General features: G+C 42.0%; 1 protein-coding gene across 3 annotated transcripts in view; it reads left to right on the forward strand.

Annotated features, from left to right (window-relative positions):
• Positions 1-25,994, forward strand: part of NRG1 (neuregulin 1) — a 292,955-nt gene that overhangs the window by 152,939 nt on the left and 114,022 nt on the right. For 2 of the 3 annotated variants that reach the window (XM_035309952.1, XM_035309949.1), the window contains exons 4-5: positions 6,993-7,043; positions 9,918-9,968. The exons of the other annotated variant lie outside the window; for it this stretch is intronic. In XM_035309952.1, the coding sequence (XP_035165843.1) occupies positions 6,993-7,043; positions 9,918-9,968 (102 nt within the window). The remainder of the gene's footprint in view (positions 1-6,992; positions 7,044-9,917; positions 9,969-25,994) is intronic. 3 annotated transcript variants of the gene reach the window in all.

The raw sequence follows: 25,994 nt of genomic DNA on the forward strand, positions 1-25,994 counted from the left end.
TAGTGGTACTGTTTTTTCTTGCGAGTGTTTTGAAGGCTGTGGTTCAGCTGGAATCTTGTTTCTTAAGCATGACATTGTCTAATTCTGTTCTGATAATTCAAACTCCTGTATCTAGCCAGCTGTGAAATATCCAACAAACATGTTGTCATTAGCAAACAAAGCATATGTTCTGTGTGTACATGAGATGGATTTGAAGATGCTGTTGCAATGGGAATTTACCACTGATGATTTTTCTGTTCCACATTGTGCCCTGAATCAGGATATAGGCATTTCAATGAATAGGAAAACAAATGTGAACTTTTGCCAGTGGGATTTCTCTTTGGCTATCTGCTGTTCTGTGGTCACACAGTGGTTGCTTTACTGTATTCACATCGTGTATTTGCTATTCTAATTTATCAACTGAATAATCCCAAGCGCTAAGATTTCACATGAGCTGTCTGGTATTACAGTCTTGATCAGTTGTCAGGAGACTCATAGAAAAGATCAAGTGTTATTTACCAGAATGTTATTAGGAGTAAAAATGGGTAGGTGTTTCTGTGTAGCTTTGTAAATGCTCTTGGTTTCCATGAACACAAATTTTGATTGCTCACTAGCTGCTTACAGGGAAAACTCCTATACTGTTTCCAAGAAACTGGAGTTCCAAAACTCAACTGTACACACTCTGCCTGGAAAAAAATAAAAATAAAAAATAAAATAAAAAAAAAAATTGGGCATCCTCCATTACTTCCTCATGCAAAGAATGAGAATGGTGACCTGGCTGGGGAACACACTTGGGGCTTTATTCCTATGCTTCATGACATGAATTTTTCAACTTCCTTTCGGGTTGTGCTAAATGACAGAAAAACACTCTTACTGCAGGGAGACATGAGCTTGGTTTTGAATGAGAACATTTACAGACAAACCCTTCAAAGTGAATTTGTAACCAATATGTTAGAATTTGTCTAACCTTGTTGTTTAAAATACAGCTCTGCATGCAAACCCTCCTGATAACAAGTAAAAATCTGAAAATCCAATCTAAACCTGACAGCTGGCTCTCTTCTGTAAAGATCTGAACTGGAACATCTCAGTGATATTTGATAATCTAGAATCAGGCATGGCAGCATTCATTGGATGAATAAATCCATCATGCATATTTGGTTGCCACACATACATATGAGCCCCCCTGCTTACTGTTGTTTATAAATTACTAGTACAATAGTTCCTATTTTTTTTTTCCAAGTATGGAATTTTCCACCTGGTCTTGAGGAACAGCATGGGCAACATCTGGTGACTTAAGAGCAATGGATCCCTAAGGCCTCAGAGGGCAACATCTGCTTTACAAACGGGGGCAGACCCCCTGCATGGGTGACCTCCTCACCCCTTCTTCCCCTGCATTCCCTGACCTCTTCCCCTTGCTAGCTTAATGACAGATTTGGGATCCAAACTCGGTAATGAGCCCTGAAGGGTAGTCATTACTCAGGTCCCATATATATCTGTGTGGTCCTGCCCTATTCATGGGGGGAGGGGCCGGGCGGGGGGTGCGCATATTTAGCTCTTATTTGTTATTTTCTGACAATTGGCATTTGGAGAAGATCTTGTGGTCCAGGGCAGCCCAGGAGCTGCTGTAGAAAACTCGTGTATGGACTTCTGAGAAGGCTGAACCTCTGCAGCACAGGCAGAGAGATTTCATCCTCCCATCTCCAACAGACAGAGTGAGAGTGGGGTAAAGACCTGACTTTCTTGTAGTCATACTAAGCTGCTCAGCTACATTAACCCTAACTTTAATTAGCCACTTAATATCCACCATGGGCACCTGTATGCTCACCTGGTCATGTTTATTATGCGTGTCCTGCTACCTACAACCTTGATCCATGTTTCCCTTTATGCTGTGTACTTTAAGACCAAGGGTAGAGAAGGCAACAATATTTCTGGACATCAGGTTATTTTTTCTTTCCACTGAAAGATTATTGGTTTTCAGTATAAAAATCATGGGTTTAATTCCCCAGAATTCTGACAAAGTTTAACTATTTTGATTGAAATTTTCTTTGCTGGTGTATACCACAAAAGAGAACTTTAGGGCCAGACCAAAGATCTATCTAACATGATGCCTTATCTCTAATATCAGCTAGCAATGTATATTAAGAAAAATCACATGAAGAACAAGACAAAAAGCTTTTGCACTAAGGTCCCACATCTGAAAATGACTGAATTTTACTCCCTGATCCAAAGCATAAAAAAAGGAATATTTCTTAATGAAAACATTTTATTTTTTCCTTTCTTTAAAATGAGCAAAGTACTTTATTTTTCCTTAATCCTATGCTAGGAATGATAACATTCTTCCTGAAACAATAACTCCTGTCTTTGTTACTGCTACAGTTATTATTATCATTGCTGTTACATAAAACTGCCATACTTTCTCTTATGAAAGTTTTCACTACATATGAACACACACAAACACACATGCAGCATATGCACTGCTTACCTACATAGACTTTTATTTTATTTTTTCTCCTTTTTATTGAAAGATACATAAAGACTCATCTATAGAGCCACATCTATTGATTAAAAATGCAGCAAATGTAAAAATATGTAGATAAACTCTGGAGTTTTATTGTTTGTTTGTTAGTTTGTTTTACCATTTTTAAGAGCAAGCAGTGGGATTCTCTTTTAAATTTCTGATGAGTATAACTTGCCCACAGGATATGAGCTGCATACTTACTTTCCTTCACTCTTATTCATGTATACTCCCATAAGAAGGATTATAACGGAGGTCAGTTTAGAGCCATGAAGTTCTCCTGGAGTTGTGTAAATAGTGCACAGGTTTGGTTGTGTGATAATAGATGCTTTTTGCATCCTTTTGCATTTTGTCACTTTAGCAGTGAATTCTTGCAGTGAATTTTTTCATGGCCCTTCTCATGAATGTAAGACCTTAGCTCAATAACAAGTACTGAGAGTGTACTTCCTACCACAGCCAAATCTTTTGATTTTATGTTTGAAAACTTGCTCACAAAACATCTTATTTAAACGAGTTAAATGACCTTGTTTTCTGAAGTGTTGAGCTTGCCACAGCTACAGCTGAACCTGCTGTCAGTCTTCCCCTTTAAAACCTATTGACCTAAATCTTTTGTATCGCTAAGGAGATTTGCTGGGCCCACTGTGGCTCAGCATGCAGAAGGGTGGATTCCAGCAGAGGTGCTTCAGAAGCTAGCAGTCTTTAGTGTTTGCAGTTGTTGGGTCATGGCAGGGCACCGCATGAGCTCTCCTTGTGCACATCTTATGCAAAGTGAGTTGACACAGTTTGAGTCATCAGTAGGAGAGGCTAGGGCCTCTTTGCCTGAATTGAAGGGAACAAAAAGTGTTCATGTGATAGGTGCAGGTAACTCATCTGTGGGCAGAGGCAAGCCATGGTAAATTCATTAACTACAAAGGCAGTGGCTTGCATAAGCTTCTGGTTTTGCATCCTTAGGATTTGTAGTTGTACTAGTAGAGTTGTACTCTATGGTACTGCAATGGTACTGCTCAGAGTTGCACAGTAGCCAATAGAGATTCAGCATTCATTAAAGATTATTTTGTGACCATGCTGTTCCTCTTCTAAAGGTAGCCAGTGGCTGATCTTCAAGAAGACGGTAGAGAAATATGTAATTAAAAACATCTTGCATCTAGTACCTATTGAGCATGTGGCCAACTATGAAATACCCCAAATGCAAGAAAAGTTCCTTCCTGTTCATGCATTAATCTGTCTGAGATTTTATGAAATCAGGAGTGTTTTTCTTCTTTAACATCGATACAGGTGATCTGGGACCATAGTTTGTTTTTAACACAGCAGGCTAGCACAATGGGTCAGATTCTCTGTGGGTGTAAATCATCATTCCTGGATCAGTGACAATGATTTAGGCCCTACAGTGAAAAAATAAATAATAAAAATAAATAAATAAATAAATAAATAAGTTGCCATTTCTCAGTTTGACATGGAATTTCCCTAAGAATAGCTTTGAAACTTCCTTGAAATTTGACAAATTTGAGTCCATTGTTTCAGAAAGTCAGTGTTCTGAAAAAAAAAAATATGTAAAAATCTTAGTAGTTTTAAGAAAAAAAATGCCAGTTTATCCATTGGACTTCTCCATGTCCTTGACCACATCTTCTACTCACCTATTACTTTATCTGCTGAAGAACAAATAAGAGGGTTCAGGTACTCCTTTTTTCTCTACATGTATGTAGGTAGGTATCTAACTGATAAAGTCAATGCAAAAGGCTTAAGACTTAAATCACTGTCAGTAAGTAAACCTCAGTATGACAAGAAGTATCTTTGCAGCTCTCACTACCTGTGATGCTCATGGTGGTTGACTCCCCTTTACAGGCTGTTATCTGGGCCAGGATCCTTAGAGACGCTTTCAAATCTGGAACCAGAAAACATGAGATCAAAACTTCAATTTGCTGAAGGAGGCTTTTTGTGTTAGGTCTTTGGCACACAAATGGGAAGAAAAAAATTGCTATGGGGGCATACATAGAGGGCTCTTTGCAACAGCAGCTCTGTGCCTATTAGATGTTTGGTAACCCCCGTAAAAAAAAAAATAATAATAATAATAATAATAATTAAAAAATGGTTCTTTCCTGATCAGGAAGACCGCTTGCCTCCCTCAGCAGATCTTGTTACCCAGGCATGAAAACATCCCCTCTCAGCAGCCCAGGTAAAGCTCCCTGACTGGGAGGATGGATCAAGAGTCCAAGCTCAGCAAGGGTGCCGTGAATCCTTTGCATATTTAGAGGACTCTTCTCCATCTTGCCAGAAGAGACAGTAGGAGATGAAGCTGGCCAGATTGTAAAGGAAACGGGACTAAGAGACTGGAGGGACGTGTTGCCAAAAGTATCCCCAAACAAGAATTTCTTGTCCATCCTTAAATATATTTTCTTAAGAAATCCCCAGCACAAACATCTTTCAAGAAATGTTACTTTACCAAAATTAAATGCTTCCTACAAGCTCCAGCAGACAGAATTGGATAGAGTGTTAGAGACTGCTGCTCCTCATGGGAACACAAGCCGTGGTCTCCATATCTCAGCGGACCACAGCAGAAACTGCAAGTACTATGACTGAAAAATAGTTCTGGCTTTTCTACCTCTGGCAAGTATTGAAGGCCCCTACAAGCAATCTCATCTTGTTATCCATTGTTTGGTTGTATGGATCTGTGCAGACCTTCTCAGATGGAGTAAAATGCCTCTTTTACAATTGTGGTATACTGTCCTCAATAAGCAATACACACAAATTTTGCGCCTTTCAAATGTTAACATCCTCTGGTAATGTTGCTAACATGAATATTACTAACAGGGTTTGGTAATATGTAACTTTGCCAAGTTTTCCAAATGTTCTTCTTGACACATTTCTGGTGTGGGAGGCTACGACTTTATTTTCCACTGAAAGGGAAATTTCCCACCTGTGTTTGTAATGACACAGCTGATCCTGGGAAAGTGACAATAAGAAATGCTCCAAAAAGCTCAGCATGGGCACTAAATGGAACATGGCTTCTTTAACTGAGAAAGAAAAAGTTGCTCCAGTCATGCCAGATGCTGAGCTGCTCAGCTGTCAGACCTATTCTGTCTTCTATTATAACTAAGAAAGGTTAATTGCTCAGACACCCTCAGTGCACAACAGCAAATGCCTTCATAGCCAGCAAATGGTCCTGAAAGTTGCCTGGCTGTGGGCCACAATGTTGCAAGACCAAGTGCAAAGGTTCTGACCTTAAAAATTTTACTTATGATACCAATTTCCATGCCACGCACCATTGGATATCAGGCAAATGCTGCATAACACGTTCTCTCACATTAGTGAGGTGAAAAAGGACTGCATTGCCCAGACAAACAAGATATTTGCCAAAGAAAACTGTACCAAAAGGGAAAAAAAGTACAAAAGTAGAAGAGCTAACAAGGTATAAATCAATACACAGGCTCATCACAAGTTTAATGACAGGGATCCTGGAGGGAAAGCAGTTGGACCATGTTTTGTTTCTACTCAAGTCTCTGCGGACTCTGAAGAATATGAGCAGGGGGACTACTCATCCAGAATCAAAGAATACAAGAAGAACATTCCTAAATTGCCTTTTCCTAAGTCTCTTCTGAGGCTGTTTCTAACCTTGTTTTGTTCAGCCTCCTATGGAATTCAGGGTGTTCCTTATGAATTCAAGGTGTTTGAGTTCCAGTCATAGATCTCAAGCTTGTGCAGTAGTATTGAGCTGCACAGCTCTGAGGTGGGAAACTGCTGTGAGAATGTTGAGAAAATTGAGATGCATACAACTGAAGAGTGATTTGTTCAAACCCAGGAAAGTTATCACGGTTGTGGCTTGCAAGGTCAGCAGTGCACAGACAGATGGATGGTGTTGTTAGCACAAGGTCACTTCAGTGCAAGAAGTCCGTGACAGTGTGTCAATATCAATAACATGTCTCAGTAGGACCAGGATGGAAGAGCAGCTTTCCTTCTCTCTTCAGCAAAGCAACTGATTTCCGTCACTGAGCCCCAGTAGTCATCCCAGGGGAGGCTGGGTTTGCATGTGTGAGTTCGAAGATTTCCCTGACATGGCAAGTGACATTATTGGATGTACTTAGCAGCAATTCAAGTGATATGAGCAGGAACACATCGCTGCAAAATTTAACTCTCTAGAAGCATAAGGAGTGAATACTCACACTGACGCCTTCCAGAAGCAGAGCCATCTGTGTGATTTCTCTGGTTGCCACTGATCAGTTATTCCCAGAGGAGAACGAGAGATTGAACAACTGGCTTTTTTGAGAAGTAACAGATTTTTTCTTCAGCCACACCAGTAGACACCATCATTTTTAATTTTTTCCCAAAAGAAAACTTTTCAAGTTGGTGTCTGATTGCAGCCTCTGCCACTGCAGCAGAGTTTAAGCTTGCTTCTTTGAGCACCTTTTTCCTCTTTACCTTCTCCATTCTTGGCATTGAATGCTAAGTTAGAGGACCACCTGACTCCACGTTATAACTTCTTGTTGCCTCTTATGTTTTCCAGAGAACACCAGCAAGATACCAGTCTCAACAGAAGGGACAAAAACTTCTTCACGTAAGTTCAATTAACAGAGTCTTTCTCTCTCCTTCTCTTTGTTTCTTCCTGAAACTGCTTCTGCAGCTCTGAGACTGCTTCCTCTTAGCACACATCAAAATCGCCTGCACCCAGATCCTCGGCACCTGCGTTTGACCCTGAATGCTGGAGCTGTTTCAGGGACTAAGAAATGAATGAAGAAGTGCTAAACATACCCTTTGGTATCCTGGAGCTGTATTGAGGATGCTGATTTGGCCTGCACTTGTCGGCCTGCAGCAGCCAGAATAAAAAGTATTTGAGCTGTTAGGAACTGTGTTTTGAAAAAGCACTTGTTGCTCCCGTTCCTGTAAATCCTAGCAGCTGCTGATAAACTTGAAGAGCATGTGGACATATTGATGTTTCCTCCAGAAACTCTGTTGCCTAGACTGCTCTCTTCCTCAGGGCTCTAGATAGATTTCCTGACAGCTCTTTGGGGTCTGTGAAGGTAGGCAGGTAGCTCATTGTCCATAGTATAACTACTTTTGAAGCTGCCTTTAGCATAATAGGAGCCTTCTCCAGACGGTTTCCTTTCAGGCTGGTAGGATTTTTCTTTCAGCATCCAGCCTGCAGTTATATATTTCACACCTCCAGAGTTACTCCTGGAAATGGACTCACTGAGAAGTCACTTTCTTTATTTTAACAGTTCGAGTTACTTTATACATGGTCACAATACCAGCAGTTGTTTCTATTGCTGAGCTTGGCCGAGGGAGATGTGGATAGGCGTGTATATGCCTATCCCAAGGATTTACAAGATGCACATATCCTGCTTGGCAAAGAGGCCAGGGTCCTGCTAGCTTTTTGAGAAAGCTATGTCTGGCAGAGACAGGTTTTAGTGAGAGTTGACAGTGTTTGTGGGCTAGATCAAGGAAAACAGTGTGATTGCCAGATTTTGCATTTAGCATGCCTGCAGCCTTTCCTTTGATGCATCTGCGTGTGTGGCGACCTACTTCTGAAATCTTGGCACCACTGCCTGACAGAAGAGCCATTGGATGTGCCCATATTCTTTCATGTTCTCAGTAGGGCCTGTCACCCGTGCTTCACTGGATATGTATGAGACCACATAGCTAATAGCAAGTGTCCAGTAACCATTGGAACCATTTTTGTTCAAAGAAGGTGACATGCTGGTCACTGACTCCAGTGGGCTCCCCTTGCCTTCTCACTTCTGCAGCAAGAATATAGACACTGCACTTTGCTCCCTTCTTTCCCATGAAATAATTTTCTTTTTCTTGAGTGGCCTGTTTCCTTGCCTGTATCCCGTCCAGTGCCTGCTGTTACACTACTGCTCTCCTCTTATATTGCTATTGTGTCACTGGAGAGAAGGAGGCGGGCATGTTCAAAAGGCTGGCTTCATTCCTGATAAACTGCTGCACTTGCAGACGCAACGCCAAGCGGCGCATCATGCTGCTGGCCTAAAGGAGAGCAGAAAGCAAAAAGTTCAATGGCTGCTCGTTGAAATGTTCTAATATGCATCTCCATGGAGCTGTGAAATAGTTTTTGCCATGTGACTGGATCAGAGAGCTGCTCAGTGCCAAACCCACCCAGGTGCCATCTTTCCCCCAGGGCCCAGACCAATTCAGCTTTCCATGCCACTCACAGTATTCTCCTGCTGACCAAGAGTGTCTGGGGTTTAGGGCATCACTTACTTTTCCTGAGCTTTGCAAATGGAAATAAATGATGAAGTGTGTTGCTTCTGTAGCTGAAGATAGGCTGTTTGTAAGATGCTGATGTGTAAATTGCCAGGAGCTAGGTCTCTTGAATACTTCATCTTTTCTGCCTCATGCGACATGTTGCTGAATATTTCACTAAAGAGCATGCAGAATGCCTGACCTGCTCCTTGCGATCCTCAGGCTGGTTGTTACCTGCCTTGACTTCATCCCTCTACGCAGTGGCACGTCACATTGCTGCCTGAAGCTAATGGCTCTCTTGCAGACTCCTCCTTCCACTTAACAGTACTCCTCAAGCACGCTTCTCAGCTCTTTATTCATGCACGACACTATGTTCTGCTGGACTCAAGGCAGTGAGAGCCCATGCAGCCACCCAAACACCTGGCCCTGGCTTGCTGTTTGGTTCAGTTTCTTACTGCTCAAGAGGTTCAGCCCCAGTTTGAGGCTGTCATGCTTCTTCCATTCACTTTTCTGAGTGCTGCCTTTGCGAGATTTCTGTTGAGGTCTGTTTCCTTCAGCTGCCCTACAATATTATTTGCCATCTTGAGAATGCTTCTCCTTTTTCCTGTCTTTGCAACCACTCTGGGGCTGGTGCTATGTCCAGTTTTGGTCTGGAACATGTCCTGCTTGCCTTTCCAGCTACAGCTGCCTCCAGAGCGGGCAGCACACATGGACCCTGCTCTCTGTCAAGCCACAGAGGTCCTTAGCCATAGCTGTGGTAGCCCTGGAGTCCTCACTGCCCATTCAGAGTAATGAGAGAAGAAGATAAGCAACTAGTGTTTCCTGGGTCAGCTTGTGGAGCTTCAAGACACGCTGCTTTCCATTTTCCTCCAATGCTGTCACAAACAGCTGAAAACTTTGCTCTCTCTTTGCCAGTTTTCTCCTGGGCTTCCCTCCCAGGACTAGGAGCATTTTCTGCTGTAATTGATTATTCACAGTGTGCCTAGGACATGCTGTACCGACTTTGAAGTTCTTTGCTTTCTGGACCTATCTTTTTTTTTCCTCTGCTTTGGCGGGTTTCTGATTACTGCAAAAGGGGAAAAAAAAAAAAAAAAAAAAAAAAAAAAAGAGAGAGAGAATGAAATAAGAAAAAGAAAGCTCTTCTTGGGGAAGATGTTTGAGCTCCTCCAGTATAACAGCATAGCTGTGGCTTTATTCTTACAACTTTGTTGTTACCTTCTGTGTGTTGCAGAACCCATGCTTAGGATACAAGCTTCAACAGAAGGAACAAATACTTCCTCCTGTAAGTATATACAAGTTGTTCAAATTTTTGCTGGCAAGCTCCTCCGACACATTTTATACTCCATAGCTCAGCAAAAAATGTGCTTCTATCTAAAGCTACAGTAAGGGATTGGGAGTGACTGGGCAAGATTCCTGGACCTACAGATATGTCTTCAAAGGATTGTTATTTCTTATTATATGCATACTTGTGAGTATGTATATCTCAAAGTCATGTCCTTTGCAGATTGAGGGCTAACCACCTTCCTTTGGAAAGGTCTAAGTGCATATTTGAGCAGGGCAAAAGAGGAGAAAACAGCTTGAGAGTTTCGTACCTGGAATTCCCTTCCCTGCCTTCCCCAGGTGGTGTGTGACTTCAAAAGCCATCCCCTCTGCCTCCACCTCCACAATCCCTAGCCCTAGGGTAGCTGGAACATCCTTGAAGCCATCCATTCCCAGCTTGAGTGGATTTCCCTTCAACCCTGTGCCAGCTGGTGCACATTAGAGTTCTTCAGGGTCTTTCCCTGTACCAGGCTACCCTTGGGAACAGAAAGAGGAAGGCAATGGCATCTCCTTGTGCATCTTAGCTCAGCTGGGACGGAGGACTCTTGGGAAAGAGAAGGAAGGTTGTTTCATCTGCACACTGGGAGCTTCCAAGTCATGAGTGAAGAAGGTGACTCTTTTCTTCCTCTGTAGTGACGTTTCCCAGGGAAGCATGCTTTCCAGCCATTGTGCTATGCACTTTCACCCTTGAAAGCCATCAGACAGAACCTTTCGTCTTTTATCTAGACCCAGACCCACCACCAGCTCAGCCTGGCTTGTGCAGTCTAGGAGGACACTTCATACAATAAAAGTCAGTGGTGTTGCAGGAGGTAGGGTGTTACCTTCTTCTATGGCATTACGTATTGCTAGCTGCCAGAAATGTGATGTCGGGTAAAATAGACCACTGTTGTCGTTCACCCTGACAGCTCCAGTGTTGCTATAAAATACAGTGTGTGCTCTATAGTAAGCTATACAAAGATGCCCTTAACTGTCATCCCATAGCTACGGTAGCTGTTAAAGAGGAATGGACAAAGCCAAGTCCCCTGACGCAGCATTCTGAACATTTTTTGATATTTCATATGAAACACAGAAGGTTTATTTTTGTATATTTTCTTCTCAGCTTTTAGACTGATAGGTGTTGTAAGTGTGTCTTGAAGGAATTTTAGAAATCTGATAGGTTATTTAAAAAGATCAAAAAGCTTTCTGCTAGCGAGGTGAGAACTGTAAATGCTTTTGGTCTCCTTTTTCCTCCAAAGTATAGCAGCAGGGAAAGCAGAAGTAAATCCTGGATCGATTTCAAACAGTTATTTCTTTCTGTTTTGTTCTCAGTTGAATTTATGTAAATCGGGAGTAATAGTATCCAAGTCACTAAAATAAGTAATGGGGGAGAGAGAGCAGCATTGGACATTGCTGTCTATCTGGTGTAGCAAAAGTACTACAAAGCAGGAGGGAGCTGATGTTTATTGCTAACAGATGTGGACATCTACTCACACTACAGAGCAATGAGGGAATTGAGTCCATGTACTCATTCTAAAGTTGCTTAGGGCTTTTCTTTTCTGAATTTCAGTGGGACATGTCCATTTCACACTTGTCACTGTCAATCTTGTAACAGCTACGGGAGATAAAATAAACTGTTTCCTTCCACTTCTCAGACAATAGCAGATGTTTCAGAGAACATGCCAGCACTGTCACTGCTGGCCAGACGCTGGGAAGGACCTGAGAACAGCAGATTGATTAAGTAGGCTCTGTCCCCCGAGCTTTCACGAGTGAATAGACATGTGTCAGGCTTTCCTTTCTGGGAGTTCCAGTGACAGATATTCAGAGCAAAAATTTTCAAAACATCCCATCTCTGCAGGACACTCCACAACTGACTTCCCAAAAATGAAGGTCCCTTAAATCTTTTATGTGCACATGTAATCCAAATGTTTTGATAGTGTGAGTCTCCATGCTGTAGTAAGGTAGAAGAGGAAGATAAAACAGACTGATGAGTTGAGTAAATAACCCAAGGGTGGATGAGAAATTTTGTGCTTTTGTGCCTTTTTCATCATGTGAGACTTTGTGATACTTCATATTGCTAACAATGCTCCTAACAGGTAGAAATGCTTCCCAACTTCCTTCCACCCCAACCCCAACTCTTCCACCCCAACCCCAACCCTAGGATTGTTTGGTTTATTTTGCACAGTGTAATACTGAAATGTAAGTCAAAACTTTCATTTTCCTTGACCATGGAGTTCTCTGTGTGTTTCCCCTGCTTAATGAAGTGAACAAACCAACAATGATGTGTGCTCTCACTACCAAGGACTGCAGAGGTCATTCTTAAGCATATCAGAACAACTTGAGGATGGAAGACATTTTTATCCCCTTGCTTTCAGGGCTACAAAGCTCTGAAACAAGTCTCTTGTGACCCTGCAACTTTCTTTTGCTCTGGAAAAAGTAAATCTGATACTTCACCCTAGTGCTTTTGTTTTATAGGCTTATTCAACTGTATTCAAGACTAGAGAAGGAAAATGTGGAGGTCTTTTTGCTCTTCTGGGTCTTGTTGTTAAAGGAATTTTGGCCTTTTACTAACAGGCAAAAATAGCATACATATGGCAGTCCTTTTATTTGGAAAAGTGGTCCCAAAAGCTGCATTCCTGTTTGTAAACTTGAACATACCTGGAAAGAAATGCAAAAGCAGTGAGGCTTCCAGGGTTAAAATCATCAGCACAGCACACAGTCTCCTGATGGAGGTATTCTGCTGATGGAGGTATTTTAGGGGAATATATTGAGGCAGTGGGGGGGAAGAGGAGTGGCTGGCTGCAGGGTTTCTATGCTGGCCACATCTCCTGTTGGTATGGGAACTGTCTACAGCACGGTACAGGTGTATAGACCATCATGATGCAGCACCTTAACATACTGTTTCTAAGATGAGTAACAGTTTCAAAAACATGCTCTGAGGGTTAAAATGAGTATAAGGGAGTATATTTCTGACTGTCCATCAGGGAGAGAAGCATTTACTTAGTCACATCTTGCAGCATTACCTACATGCCCTTGTTTGAGCTGCCCAGTAAGGGCTGCTTCCCATAATGTCTGTGGAGACACATCCTCGGGAAGAGACAGGGAATCTTGTGTAGTGCCTGCTCCAGAACTGATTTCTTACTCTAGCATTCTCAATTCAGATTGTCCACGTGTGCAAAATGGTGAGCCAACAGCCATAAAGATGGATCTGCATGGAGCATATTCTCTGTTTTGTGCCATATGGTATGGTGCCCTCCTGGGGGACACGAGTATTGATGGAAAATGGGTGGTAGGCTAGTCCCACTTTTTCAGAAGAGCACAGAGAAAGTTTCTTTAGATGACCAAATGTTGGTCATCTGTCCCATAGGTCAATGTAACCTTATTTTCCCTCAAACTTCCATGCTGGCCTTTTAAACCTATGCAGAAATAAAAAATAAAAATAAAATAAATGAATTCTTAAAAAATGAGGAAGAGATATGTCTGTTAAGACTGCTCATCTCTCCTCTCTGGAATTAATAATTTGCAAGCTCCAGGCCTGGCATAGCAAGATGCCTTCTTAGCATTTTGTGTTCTCATAGTACAATAGCAAATTCCAACCTGCATATTAAATGGAAAGCAGATACAGCACACAGCACATAACCTTTTTGCCTGTCACATTTTATCATGTAAAATATTGAGCTGATTTGTAAAAATGTCATGTGATGAACAGTAAAACCTTCTCTGACATGGTGTTAGGGTCATCAGTTTATAGAGTATTTGTAACAGGAATATTTTGCATCTGCAAGGCAAGAAACCTGCCCAGTAAATCATCTGTGTCCTAAAATCTTAAGAGGCAAGTTAAATTTCCGCTAGTTTCTGCTTGCCTTCCTCTGCTAAATTGGACCCAGTCTTCCCCATGCGATTTTATCTAGTACCTGACATAATTTGCTTTCAGAAAACATGCATTTTGTCCAAGAACCATACAAGCATGAATTGTCACCTTTAGAAGACAAAAAGCTTTGGATTCTGATGATATGGGCTTTATGTGGCTGTTTCTTCTGTCTTCAGGATCCTTACCCAAACCTCTAGATCAAGAAAATGCAGGGTGGATAGTGAAACTCCTCTCTCAGAACTTTCCTACTTTCTGAGATCTGTGTGAACTGCAGTTTTTTTAGGATATCATATGACTTTGTCGTACTTTACAGGATACCAGAACATAGTATATGCAAAGTTTCTGTACTAAATTATTTTCTTCTGGTTTGTTTGGCTTCATTCAAGTGAAACAGCAGAACTGTTTTAGGAGAGTCCAGTAACAGGGCAGGGTCACTTGGGAAGAGGATGGGAAGAGCAAAATACTGTAGCTAATCAAAAAAACTCAAGGAATTCAGATGGTGGAGGCAATTATTCAGGTTGAATTCAGACTCCTGACTGACTCCTTCCTCTTACAAGAAGTTAGTCTGACATCCTCAACTGTTGGCATGTAATTCACCCATTTCATGGGCTCAGAGGCTGCTTCTCCAGGAAAACCATATACCTGATGAGTTGCTGGGACAGTGGGTCACAGAAATATATCACATCATGCATTTTGCTTTATTATTTCAAAGTTTTTGTTTCCCTGAATAATCAGGTGCGGAGAAAATACTTTGCACTGTTGTAAGGATACAGTGGGTGAATAAGGGAAAGGTCAGATGGACGACTAGTTCTCTAGTTCTTGTGTAATGTAAAATTAATTTAAGTCTCCTGGTTAGTGGAATGATACTTATAGAGCAGAGATCCCTGTTAAAACACGGTAGAGTGTGCATTATTTTCTAGTTTATTTCTCCACAGTGTACACTAATCACAATGGACAGCATCGTGGTAATTTCAGCACCCTTATGATTTGATCTGGCATGACAAATCCTGTTTCCTGTGTTTAAATTTTGCAGATAGGGCAAACTCATGTGAATAGATAATATTTCCCAGAGACACAGCTTTCAGCCTTCATGTGAGTCTGGTCTAAGGCTGGTGTGACATTAAATGTCTGCTTCCAAAACTATTAATCTTGCAGGGTTCTCTGTAGTTATGCTCTTGGTTCCCTAACCTTGGTCTTCAGTTGGCACGGGGGACCTGGGCTGGGTTAGGCAACTCCAGAGGGAAGACTGTGCATGTCAAACTTCTGAAATAACACCACTACTGGAAAGTCAATTTTCTGTGCCGAGGTGTGGGGATTTTGGGTAGTTTCGTTGTCGGTGGTTTGTTTTGTTTAATTTTGTTTTGCTTTGTTTTCCGTCAAAGAGGTCACGGAGGTAAAAGGTGATGAGCAATATTAACATTGGAAGAAGCTGACATAACAGTCACAAAGGAATCAGTGGAACATTTTATAAAGCTTTAATAGAGTTCCAGAGTGGAAGGGTTTTTAGGACATTGGCTTTAGTAATCTGTATATTTGCACATATAGGTATAAATCTGTAAGGCTAGCACTTGCCTCAGCATTTCTATATGATGAAGCAACAGTGTTTTATGTATAAGGATACAAACATATATAGGTTTTAAAAATACATGTGTATAAGGATGAAGGCAAAGTTCTGGATCTTTTTATTTCAGACTGCTTTCCTGATGTCATGGATTACACCACAAAAAGCACCACCAACCATGTGACAGGCTACTCCACTAGCATACATGTTGTAAAAGAGCCTGGAGACTTTTCTTTTGCTGGATTTTTTCCTGAACAAATTTCACAGACCCACCTCCCTTTGCCTTTAACATATTGTGGATCTTCCCCTCCCCAAGGTTCTCACAGAAACTCTTCCCATAGTTCAGCAGAAGGGGTCAGAAGGGTTAAATGTTTTCTCAAAACTGTGTTTCTAAGATTGCAACTCAAATCCAAATGTAAACCTCCTGGAAAATGTATCTCTGTGGGAGGAAAAAAAAAAGTCTAATTCTCTGCAGTTCAGGATGTTAAAAAGATAATATTTTTAAACATCAGTGGCAGCCTGGGGTAGGATTGTTGCCTCTGTGGCACAGAGACCCATTGATTTTGATTACAGTGCGGTAATCAAAATCCGTAGGGTAACTGTAACCCTGGAAGGCTTTGCACCTTCTTTTCCCGAGAAAACTCTCATGAATGTACTTCAAAAATTGCTAAAGATAAGCTAAATACTGAATGTCTCTTCACTAGTCAAGTGGGAGACACCTTCACAGGGTAGCTGGCCAAAAGGCAGATCATAAATGCTCCTTCAGCTGAATCTCAGGGACAGGAGAGTGTGGGCTCCATTCCTAACATTTTTCAGAATCCCCGAGTATGTCAGAACCTCACTTTCTGAGACCCTGTAAATTTGGATATGGGAATTTGGCTTCAAGGGTCTGCTGATAAGGCCTGGTTGGTATCACTGAGGGCTTTCCAGAGGCTCTAATCACATCAAAACCTTTCCTAACAGTTTATGCCTTTTTTTTGGTTTCTTCTCCCCACCATGTGCTGAAGTTACAGGTATTATGTACCCAACAGAGACCAAGTCAGCATCTTTCTGTTTTGCTAGCCCAGCCTATGCTGACATGGAAGATACAAGCTTGAGCACATCAACCTGTTGGTGGTATGACCTTGGTCTTTTGGTGGCTATGTCTTCCATGGGAAGAATCCTAGGGTGCTGTCACTGTGACAAAAACAGGTGCTGAAAGATGTATGTGTGCTGCATGAATACAGATTAAGATTAATACAACAGGCAATTATCGATTTACACCTGAAGTCCACAAATTCTGTTAATCTCTTTATTTCCCACCTATTTTCCAACAATACCTGCCTACCCCTTGAGAGACTTCGCCCTGAGGCACCCCAGGTGAGACTAGCAATACAGGGTCCTCTGCATCACTGTTGGTGGGAGAGTCACAAGGAAAAGGGCAGTTCTGAAGCCATGTGGGTTTTCAAAGCTGCATTGCCCAGCATGCCTGGAGGTTTTGCTGGGCTTCCTTTGGCAGAGAAGCATGTATACCTGATTTTCTTGGACGGTGTGTTCTGGGCTTTCTATTCCACATTCTCTCAGGGGAGATCTTAGGCTGCACCAGCTGTAAACAGAGACACTCTATGGCATTGCAGGGCCCTGGTCCATGAAATGTTGTTTCAAGTTAGTGGTCTGGCAGTGGAAGAATCTGTGATGAGGCAGAAATGGATGAAACAAAAGGAAGTCAAGAGACTGGGTCTGATGTTTTGCTTTCATGTGGAGCTTCCAGTTCAGTCAGTTCTAGTAAACCACAAATGGCAGATACCATTGTCTAAGGAGAAGGAACAAACTTTCTTAGAGAGCAGTAACGGAAGTGAAGATACCCCTCAGAATTATTTGCCTTGCCTCCTAGGCTCTGTTGATTCCACAGCAGGAACCCATGGAATCTCATCCAGTTTAATAACTGTAAGTGCCTCAGCATTCAGTTGGATTTGTTTCTAGATGATTAAATCAGAGGATTACACAGCAGTACATAAAGGATCAACAAAAAATACCCTGTTATCTTTAAAATAACTTGTAAGGTTTGTGGCTTTGAGTAAGTTCTGCTTGCTTAACGATAATTCCTTGATAAGTTACTTTTTACATCTTAAAAAAATGCAAACTGCATGTCAGAAGTTATATTTCAAAAGCCATAGGCAGAACACCATATACATAAATGTGATCTTTTGTAGCTGTATGGCTTTGAAAAGCTATCACTGTATCCCCTCATTAACTTCTCCACACAGGGGTATGTTACAGCGGAGACTCAACTTGCACTATAACAATTCCTACCAGGTAAATAAAAAGCAGTGAATTTCCTTCATGTTTCTATTCTAACGTATTCTAGCAGTGCAGTGGGAGCCAAGCTAAACCCTTGGGAAGAAATTACCATCCCATCTTTCATGTCCACATCTCTTCTAAATTGCCTTTTGGTAACCTCTCCTAATTGGATGCAAAGTGGGAAAGTTGTATCTCCTGTGACTTTCATTATCAAAATGTTCCCGCAGGTTCCTAATGGTTTCTGCTGTTCTTGAGATTCTCCCCCTGTACAGCGATGAGAATGAATCACCGTACTCACTACAGCAATTAGAGATCAGCTTTTTACAGCCAACTTCCCACTAGGTGTACATCCTCCTAAATATTTAGAAGTAGTTAGCTAGTCTGTAATTTCCACACCTGCAGTAGTGTGGAAATGCATGGCAAGGAGCACAAAACACGCAGGTTTGGTTGTCGTTTTTTTTCTTATTATTATTATTTTCTTTTGTTTTATTTTTCAAAAAGCTTTGCCCTGGAGGAATTGTCCTTTACGAATTATGTCCAATGCATGTCAATGTGTTCTTTTGGTGAATATATATGTGTGTGTATCTGTATGTATATACACACATATATGAAGGTGCTTGCATTTATTTAGATTTCCTGTCCTGACTGCCCACTCTTCATGCTAGTCATTTCACCTTTATTATGAATATTCAGAGCTCATAGGTGTTATTAGTAATTGTACTAGTCACAGCATCTAGCTGTCTGAAATCTATTGGCAAAATAAGTCCAAGTATTCCCTTCTGTAGGGATCTTCTTGTTATAAGAGATGAAACTTTCCATGGCCCTCCCATTTCCAAGCTGCATCAACCCTGTTGCAAGCTGAAATAGCATGGGGCATTTCTAATTTATGATGGGTGATCGTAATGGCAAAGCCTAGGGTGCTAAGTGAAGGGAGGCTGAGGGTGCTAAGTGCACTGGAGTGCTGGAGCAGTGTTTGCCCACTCCATCATTGACGTGCTTCCTTGCATCATTCTGCCTCTCACCAGCTGCTGCTTTCCAAGCCACCTGGGCACATTACAAGGAATTGAGTGCATTGAGACCCTTCCCAAGCAGCAATATGGGTGCTACCCTACCAGCTCATCTCTCTTCACTCTAATAAACAGTCCTCTTGCAACCCCCAGTCCAGATGTTGCAACCCCCAAACACTCCTGGTTGACTCTATACCATGTCAGAGGGAATTGAGCAAACAGTCCTATTTGTTCCATAAAACTGCCACCTGGATGGGCTAAGACACAGCCTTCCCACAATTTAGACACTGGGACCTGAAAAAAAACACTGGTATTAATTATTTTTAATGAAAGGCACAGCCCTGTCTCCTTCAGGCTGCCCTGTCTCTTTCCCCACCATGGTGTCCTCGTGGGGCAATGAGCAGCTGGCATCACACCACAGGCTTCCTGAGCTGACCGACATGGTCCATGCACTGAATCCTTTTTACTGATCTTGAACAGAAAGATGGTGCCACACTCAGTACTCTCCAGCCCCGAGCCAGCAGAGGACACAACTGTTTTTCCAGCCCTGAGCATCTGGCTTTTTGTTTGTTCATTTGTTTCTATTTTGTTTATTCAGCACAGAAGAGCTCCTTGCTTCAGAGCTACAAATGTTCAGCACTGATGTCGAGTCAGGAAGGATTTGACTAGACATATCTCTGAAGCCTAAAGCTTTTACAAAAATTGTGCGCTGTTGAGCTTATCTTAAAGTCAAGGATTTATACATGGGGTGGTAATAACCCTTCAGAAGGTAATGAAGTCATTATTTTTCTGAGATTTGGAAAGTGGAAAACTGAACTCTATTACTGATATTTTTCTGGTAATATTCACGATGATCTGAAACACGATTCATAATAATGCAATCAAGTGTCTGACAGGTATTTAGCGATTCTCCCTAGAGCCTTCCAAAATGTCAGCAGGTTTGCTAGGGAGTATTACAGCAATGGCTGATTTTTCAAAGGAAAAGATAAGCTATACTCCAGGGACTTTTTTCACTACTGTCTATTTTGCAGGCAGATATCTAGCTGGTTATTCCTGCTGTGGCAGAGGCCACAGCTACCTACCTATAGAAACCTACTGAGTAAATCTTCTGCTTGCAACTGTGGCACATACTGTCAGTTGTAGGAAGATTTTTCTAGTCTTCTCAGATTAGAAGTAAGCTAACCACGTGTAAGGCTTTTGTCTGTTTGAAATGTTTGTGTTTTAATGTATAGAAACCGGGGATGTTCTTTCAGTTGTAGCAGAAATTCTGTCATATCCTTTTAAGTGCTGGCGTCCAGTGCCCTGGGGCATTAGTTGAACAGTTTAGTTATTGTTCTGAGAGAAGAGTAGGTTTAAATATCTGGTACATTAGCCTGATTAAATGCCATCCCCCCTGCTTTTCCATTCCAAGAAAGTCCAAAACTAGCATTGATTTTTTTTTTAATTCCTTAATATTTTATTTAATTTTATTTAAAGCAATATGAACATGGAATAATTCCACTGACTCCACAGGAGATATCGGGAAACAGGACTGGAATCTAACCTTGTACTATACTCTGTCTATCATTAGTATGACTTTTATTATTTCCCTACATCTACTCTTTCCTTCCACTTCCCGGTGGGAAATCTTTGGATTAAAACAAGCTGCAGGCTATGCAGAGTTCCTGAATGTTTTAATGATCTATGCAAAACCCATTAGTTGCCACAATGGCCACTACTGCTTGACAGACAGTAGGATAACAGTTGTCTCAGAGTCTGTGAGATGTCAGAGGAATCTTAAACACTAATTTTGCAGGAAGTATGAACAAAGTGTCTACAGCAGCAATGCAGCTCATTCAAATGTATGTCTGTCTGTCTTGAGGCAGAACTAGTATTTAATTTTTCTGGTGTGATGAGCTTTGAATCAGTTGCTGTCTCTGATGTGCAAGCTGCATATACAGAATAGATGCTTGTAACTCCTTCAGATATTTGTCATTTTGGAGTCAAGAAGAAGCTAAGAAAGGTCCGGGGAAGGAATGCTGTGAATATGGATTCCGTAATTTCTTTGGTATCCAATTCTTTAAGTACTCAAGCAAAAGCAGCTGTGATCCCTGAGGATGATGGATCAATCCCAGACCTGGTGGGAGTTAACAGGAGTCTGAAATCCTCTCTACCTGTGTTCAGACAACACATTAGGACTGTGCACAAGGTGAAAGTTGCCTCTCTCAGAGGGCAGGGCAGAGGAAATTTCTCATGTCCTGGGGACTGTTTACCTTAACCTGTTCCAGTTGCATGTTTCTATCAAATACAGAAGATCTGAAGGGAGGGTGTCAAGAGGATGGCAACAGGCTCTTTTCAGTGGCACCCAACAGCAGGACAAGAGGCACTGGACACAAACTGAAGCACAGGAAGTCCCATCTGAATATGAGAAAATATTTACTTACTGTGAGGGTGACAGAGCACTAGAGCAGGTTGCCGAGAGAAGCTGTGAAGTCTCCTTCTCTGGAGATACTCAAAACCCACCTGGACACGATCCTGTGCAATGTACTCTGGGTGACCATGCTTGGCAGGGGGATTGAACCTGAGGCTCTCCAGAGGTCCCTTCCAACCTCATCCATTCTGTGATTCTGTGATCCGTGCTGTCTATCCCTTGACTTATGCATTGTACACCAAGTGTGTAAGTGACCTCTCTTGTTGGCAGCAGTGCTGCAAGTGAATTACACTTTAGAAGACATCAGCTAAATGTCAGCACTTTATTAATTCTTTCAGCCAAATGGACACCTGGAGAGTTAATGTGTTGTTTTACTTATTGTTTGGGTTATGTATAGAAAATATTCAGTAAAACTCCAGATAATTGGATGTGGATTACATTTGCAATTATATGTTCACTGGATAATGTGCATGCATCAGAGACCTAATATTTGCCCCAGCAAGAGAACACGGCTATACGGCAGGCTGAGCAAATGGAGCTTTTCAATTGAAATGTGCAAAAGATTTTTTTTGCACTCATGGGCAGTATTAGCAGATCACCACTCAGGGGTGCAGGGGAAGAATGGTTTCCTCTGAATGCAGTAGAAATCTTTTCCTTAGGAACAGGATCCTCAGGATCGATTTTATCCTGAGGAATAGCTCTTTTTGTCTATAAATATCTTGTAAAATATGAGACTGTCATTCACATTAGCCCTAAAGCAGCATGGATGAAAAACTGGATGGAGAATCTTCTCTTTATGGAAAAATAATAATAATAATAATAAAAGAGTGAGCCAAAAATACTATTACCAAATTTTTAAAAGAAGGTGTGGATCAAGTAGCTGTATTTGGAACACATCAGCTACTGTTGAAAAACTGATGCAGGATTACTGAAAATTTTGAAACTTCTTTACGGAGAAAAGGATGCTTAAAAAATATTTAAGAAAAAACAGGGATCATCTAACTTCCTAGAACAGAGAGGCAAGCAGAGAATGGGTGGTCACCTTTGTTTAGATTTGCTACTCTCAAGTGCTTCTTGCCATATCACCATGCTACAGGAGTGGCTGGGTGCAGGAAAGGCTCATCTCAGCAAAGAGGAGCATGTAAGCATGAACTAGCATTTCTGCTGAATCTTTGTCTCAACCAGCTATCACTGTCCATTTCTTAAGTGGTGCTGTGTCTTTGGTGACTCTGTTACTGCAGGAAATCAGTGTCACAATGGCTATTACAGCATTCATAAGAAACGCTCACAATTAGGGGTCCAGAAAGTCTTTCAGGAGTTCTACATATTTTTCTGTTCTCTGAGGGTTTTTTCTTCCTCAGCCCTAGTTATGGCTTCTGTGTTGGCCTTCAGTAGCTCTGCAGAAAGCAGATATTTGAGTTGATTTTCAACATGGTCTCTGCACATCATACCACCTTTCTTACAGGGGCAGTCAATCACTCTATGTATGACAAGACAGAGGTGGGATCAAGGACATGTCAGCCTCGTTTTGGCTTTTCCTGAGACATATAAGCAGAACAGCATATTGTGTTCAGTCAGAGTGACGAATGAAGAAGACTAAACCTTTTCCATCTGTAGAGAGACAAAAGCAGAGGGAACTGAGGGAGAAATCAGAGAACACTGATTCCTTCTTGTTGTAACTGAAATATCCATGGCTCTTGTATTTGAGTCCCAGATACCACTTGTGAAGCTGATCGTGTGTAAGGCATTTATGCTGCTGTGCATCATCTACCTGACCCGCCAAGCCCAGAGACCTGTCTCAGGCAGCAGGCAGCAGTTGGTGCCTCTGAGACTGGTCTGATGCCTCTGCTAAGTGAGTTTCCTCCTAAGCTGTGACCGTGAGAGGTAACTCAGCCTTTCTGACTCATATTTCCCCCCTCATTAAATCTGTGGAGTGTCTTGTCTCTTTTGTAATCTTGTTTGGTCACTGTCTCCAGCTCCCTCCTGCTCTCCTGTAGCAAACACGACCCCATTGTGCCATGGATCAGGTTTCTCTTCGTGAGGCCATCCAGAGTCCAGTGACTTCGGAAGGGGGCTGTCCTACCCTACAGAGCCAGGTCAGTCAGGGACAATGGACGATTAAATCCTAAGCCAATAACTGGAGCATAATCTTCTCTCTGAGTGCCTCCTCGTCTCATTCCTTGTCTACATTGACTAGAAACATCTACAGCAGCAAGCCACACAGTCAAATGTTGAGGCTGGAGTTGCATGCCATCTCTGACACCTTGAATAGTATTGAACATGATTGATGTGGGAACACAGAGCACCAGAATGTGACAGTGCTTTACTGATTGCTGTCTCTAGCTGTGGGCAAGGCTGAAAAATACAGAGAAAAATGCAAAAAGAGTCTTCAAGGAAAGCTGTGGAATTGCTTTATTACCCAGCAAACGTCTTCCTTGCCTTCTTGTGATTAATGATTGACTTATATGCCGAAGTAAGAGGCTTACTAGACCTTGCATAAGAAGCATTTGTTTTTGTTAGTACAACGAGGGAATACATGTTCCCATGCAACTATCAAATCTTTTCTCTTGACCTGAAGAGGGCCCAAGCAAATAGGTGTTTCTCAGCAGCTGATAAGATTTTCTTTTTTCACTTCTTTTTCCAGATGAGGAAATACATATATTTTTAAAGTGTCTATTTCCCACACAGTTGACTGACCACAGAGGCCAATAGAACTTCCTGGCAGGCTGGAGAGGTGTAATTTGGCCTGCTTCTGGCAGCCTGCAGAGGTCCCTCCCAGAGCTCAAGAGATGGATGGGGACATCTTGATCAGCAGAAGGCACTCCCTTATTATAGCATTGTAAGATCATAAACTGAAAGGCTTTGGGAGTCTCTTTGGCCCATGTGAAATGCTGAGCAGGAGGTGTGTGTTAATCTTTCCAAGATGTCTAACAGACCTCAGGATTGGCCACAGTTTGATCTGATTATGGTTTATTTGTCTCAGAGTAGACACAATTAATATGTGAGTGTAAATACAGGGAAAATATGTCATCAGGAGAGAGCCAGCACAAGGCTTTTGTCACTGATGTTTACCTTTGCCCTGTTGTTTCATTTACTGTGATTAGAAATTCATCAAATATGTCCAGAGAATTTGCATGCTTAGCCTGCTTTGGAAAGAGGGGATTGTCTAGCTGTGGAAGGAGATTATGCAGCAATTTCCTCCTCAGCAGAGCAAGACAATGAATCTGACTCTTCATTATAGAGGAAGGATGAGTAAGAACGGTTGCATTTCCTGTGCAGTGAGAGCAACATGAGCCGTGCTCCAGCTTCCTCTGGGAATTTCCATGATTGTGTCGATTTCAGACATGGTGCATAATGTTACTATGAGAAAATGTAGATGTTTGAAAAGGAATCTGGGGAAGGGGAAAGGGATCAATTCATAAAATGAGGTGTTTGATCTCATCTAGAAAGGCAGCTGTACAAGAGAGGACAGAGGCTCAGAGTTAGTTGCTGGAGCTTTTTAACTCGTGCATTAATTACCGACAGCAGCCATGTGTTACTGAGGTGACTGTAGTTTTTAATAGATATTCTCACATTTTCTCAGCACCAATGAAAATACTTCCCTGTGTTTTTGCTAAGTGGGAGGCTGTAAAGGAGGCTCACAGTTACTTGTATTTGCTAAATAAATGAAGGAGAGAGGTCCCACAAATCTGCATCTCTCTCCTGTGTTTTCACACTCCCACTCAGGGTGAACACAACTCATTGCTGATGGCCAGACATCAAACATTCCCTTGGTGTTTCCCAGAGCTTCTAACAGACATGCAACTCTGCTTCCTCTTTTCTAAATTCTTAACTTGAGGGAGTTAATACATCTGCAGTTGCAGAAGTGTATCAGGGACCACATTCAGGGACCACATTCAGGGAGCACGTTCCTGGATGCTCAAGAAAGACAGACAGTCCAGTAGGGGCATATGAGCAAGACACTGACCAAAGGAAAGTTTTCTTGAGCAACCCTGAACACATCCTTTAGGACCATTATAAAAGAGGATTGCAGTCTGGGAATCCCATACTGGCACTTGGCCCCTGAGGGAACAGCCCATGAACCCAGAGCACCATGTGTGGACACCCCAGAGAATGCCCAGAGAGACTTCTGCTGCCTCAAAACTAAAAATATTTCCTACTAGGATTAGTCTGAACACTGAACAGAAGTTGTTCCATGCTCATTTGCTGAGAGAGGTGCTGTGCAGATATCCAAGCTGTTGGAGATGACCCAGATGGAGTGGTGGAATTTGCCTCCAGTCATACGTATCCCACAGTCCTCAACACATCACTTAAAGGAAAAACTACCACCCTGCCCCCCCTACTCTTCCCACTCCCCACCCCCCCCCCAAAAAAAAAAAAAAAGGAGAGGGGGAACATTCAATCATCACTGAATAAATGTTCTACACATTCAACATGTCTTTCTATAATCCATAAGCTTTAGGAAAAAAGCTTCAGTGGTTCATCTCTTTAGGGTAGAAAATGTTTTATCTTTCTTTTCTGCAAAGCTGGACATTTCCTTCAGTAACTTGGAAGTAAGTTGCCATAAGACAATAAGTTGCCCTGCAGTGCTGGCATTGAAACTGTGCTCTTAGGAGAGAAGGAAACTCCCCCCAAGAGGGAAGAAAAGGGGTAGCCACATCTGTTGATATTAAAGTAAACCCAAAAGCTGCTATTTACATATTGGGGGTGAAGCCCACCATGGTAAAAAAAGTCTAAAGAACAGTTCTGGCTCATCCAGCACCCTCTAGGGTAAGAAATGAAGGAGAGCCTTCACTGATGGGCAGGTGCAGGTGGGAAAAGGGAACTGAGATGCTTAAGACCACATGAAAAGGTGTGCCTGTGTGCCAAGTTAGGTCCATTTT

This window comes from Oxyura jamaicensis, chromosome Z (genome assembly GCF_011077185.1).
Source record: "Oxyura jamaicensis isolate SHBP4307 breed ruddy duck chromosome Z, BPBGC_Ojam_1.0, whole genome shotgun sequence".
Taxonomy (NCBI): Eukaryota; Metazoa; Chordata; class Aves; order Anseriformes; family Anatidae; genus Oxyura; species Oxyura jamaicensis.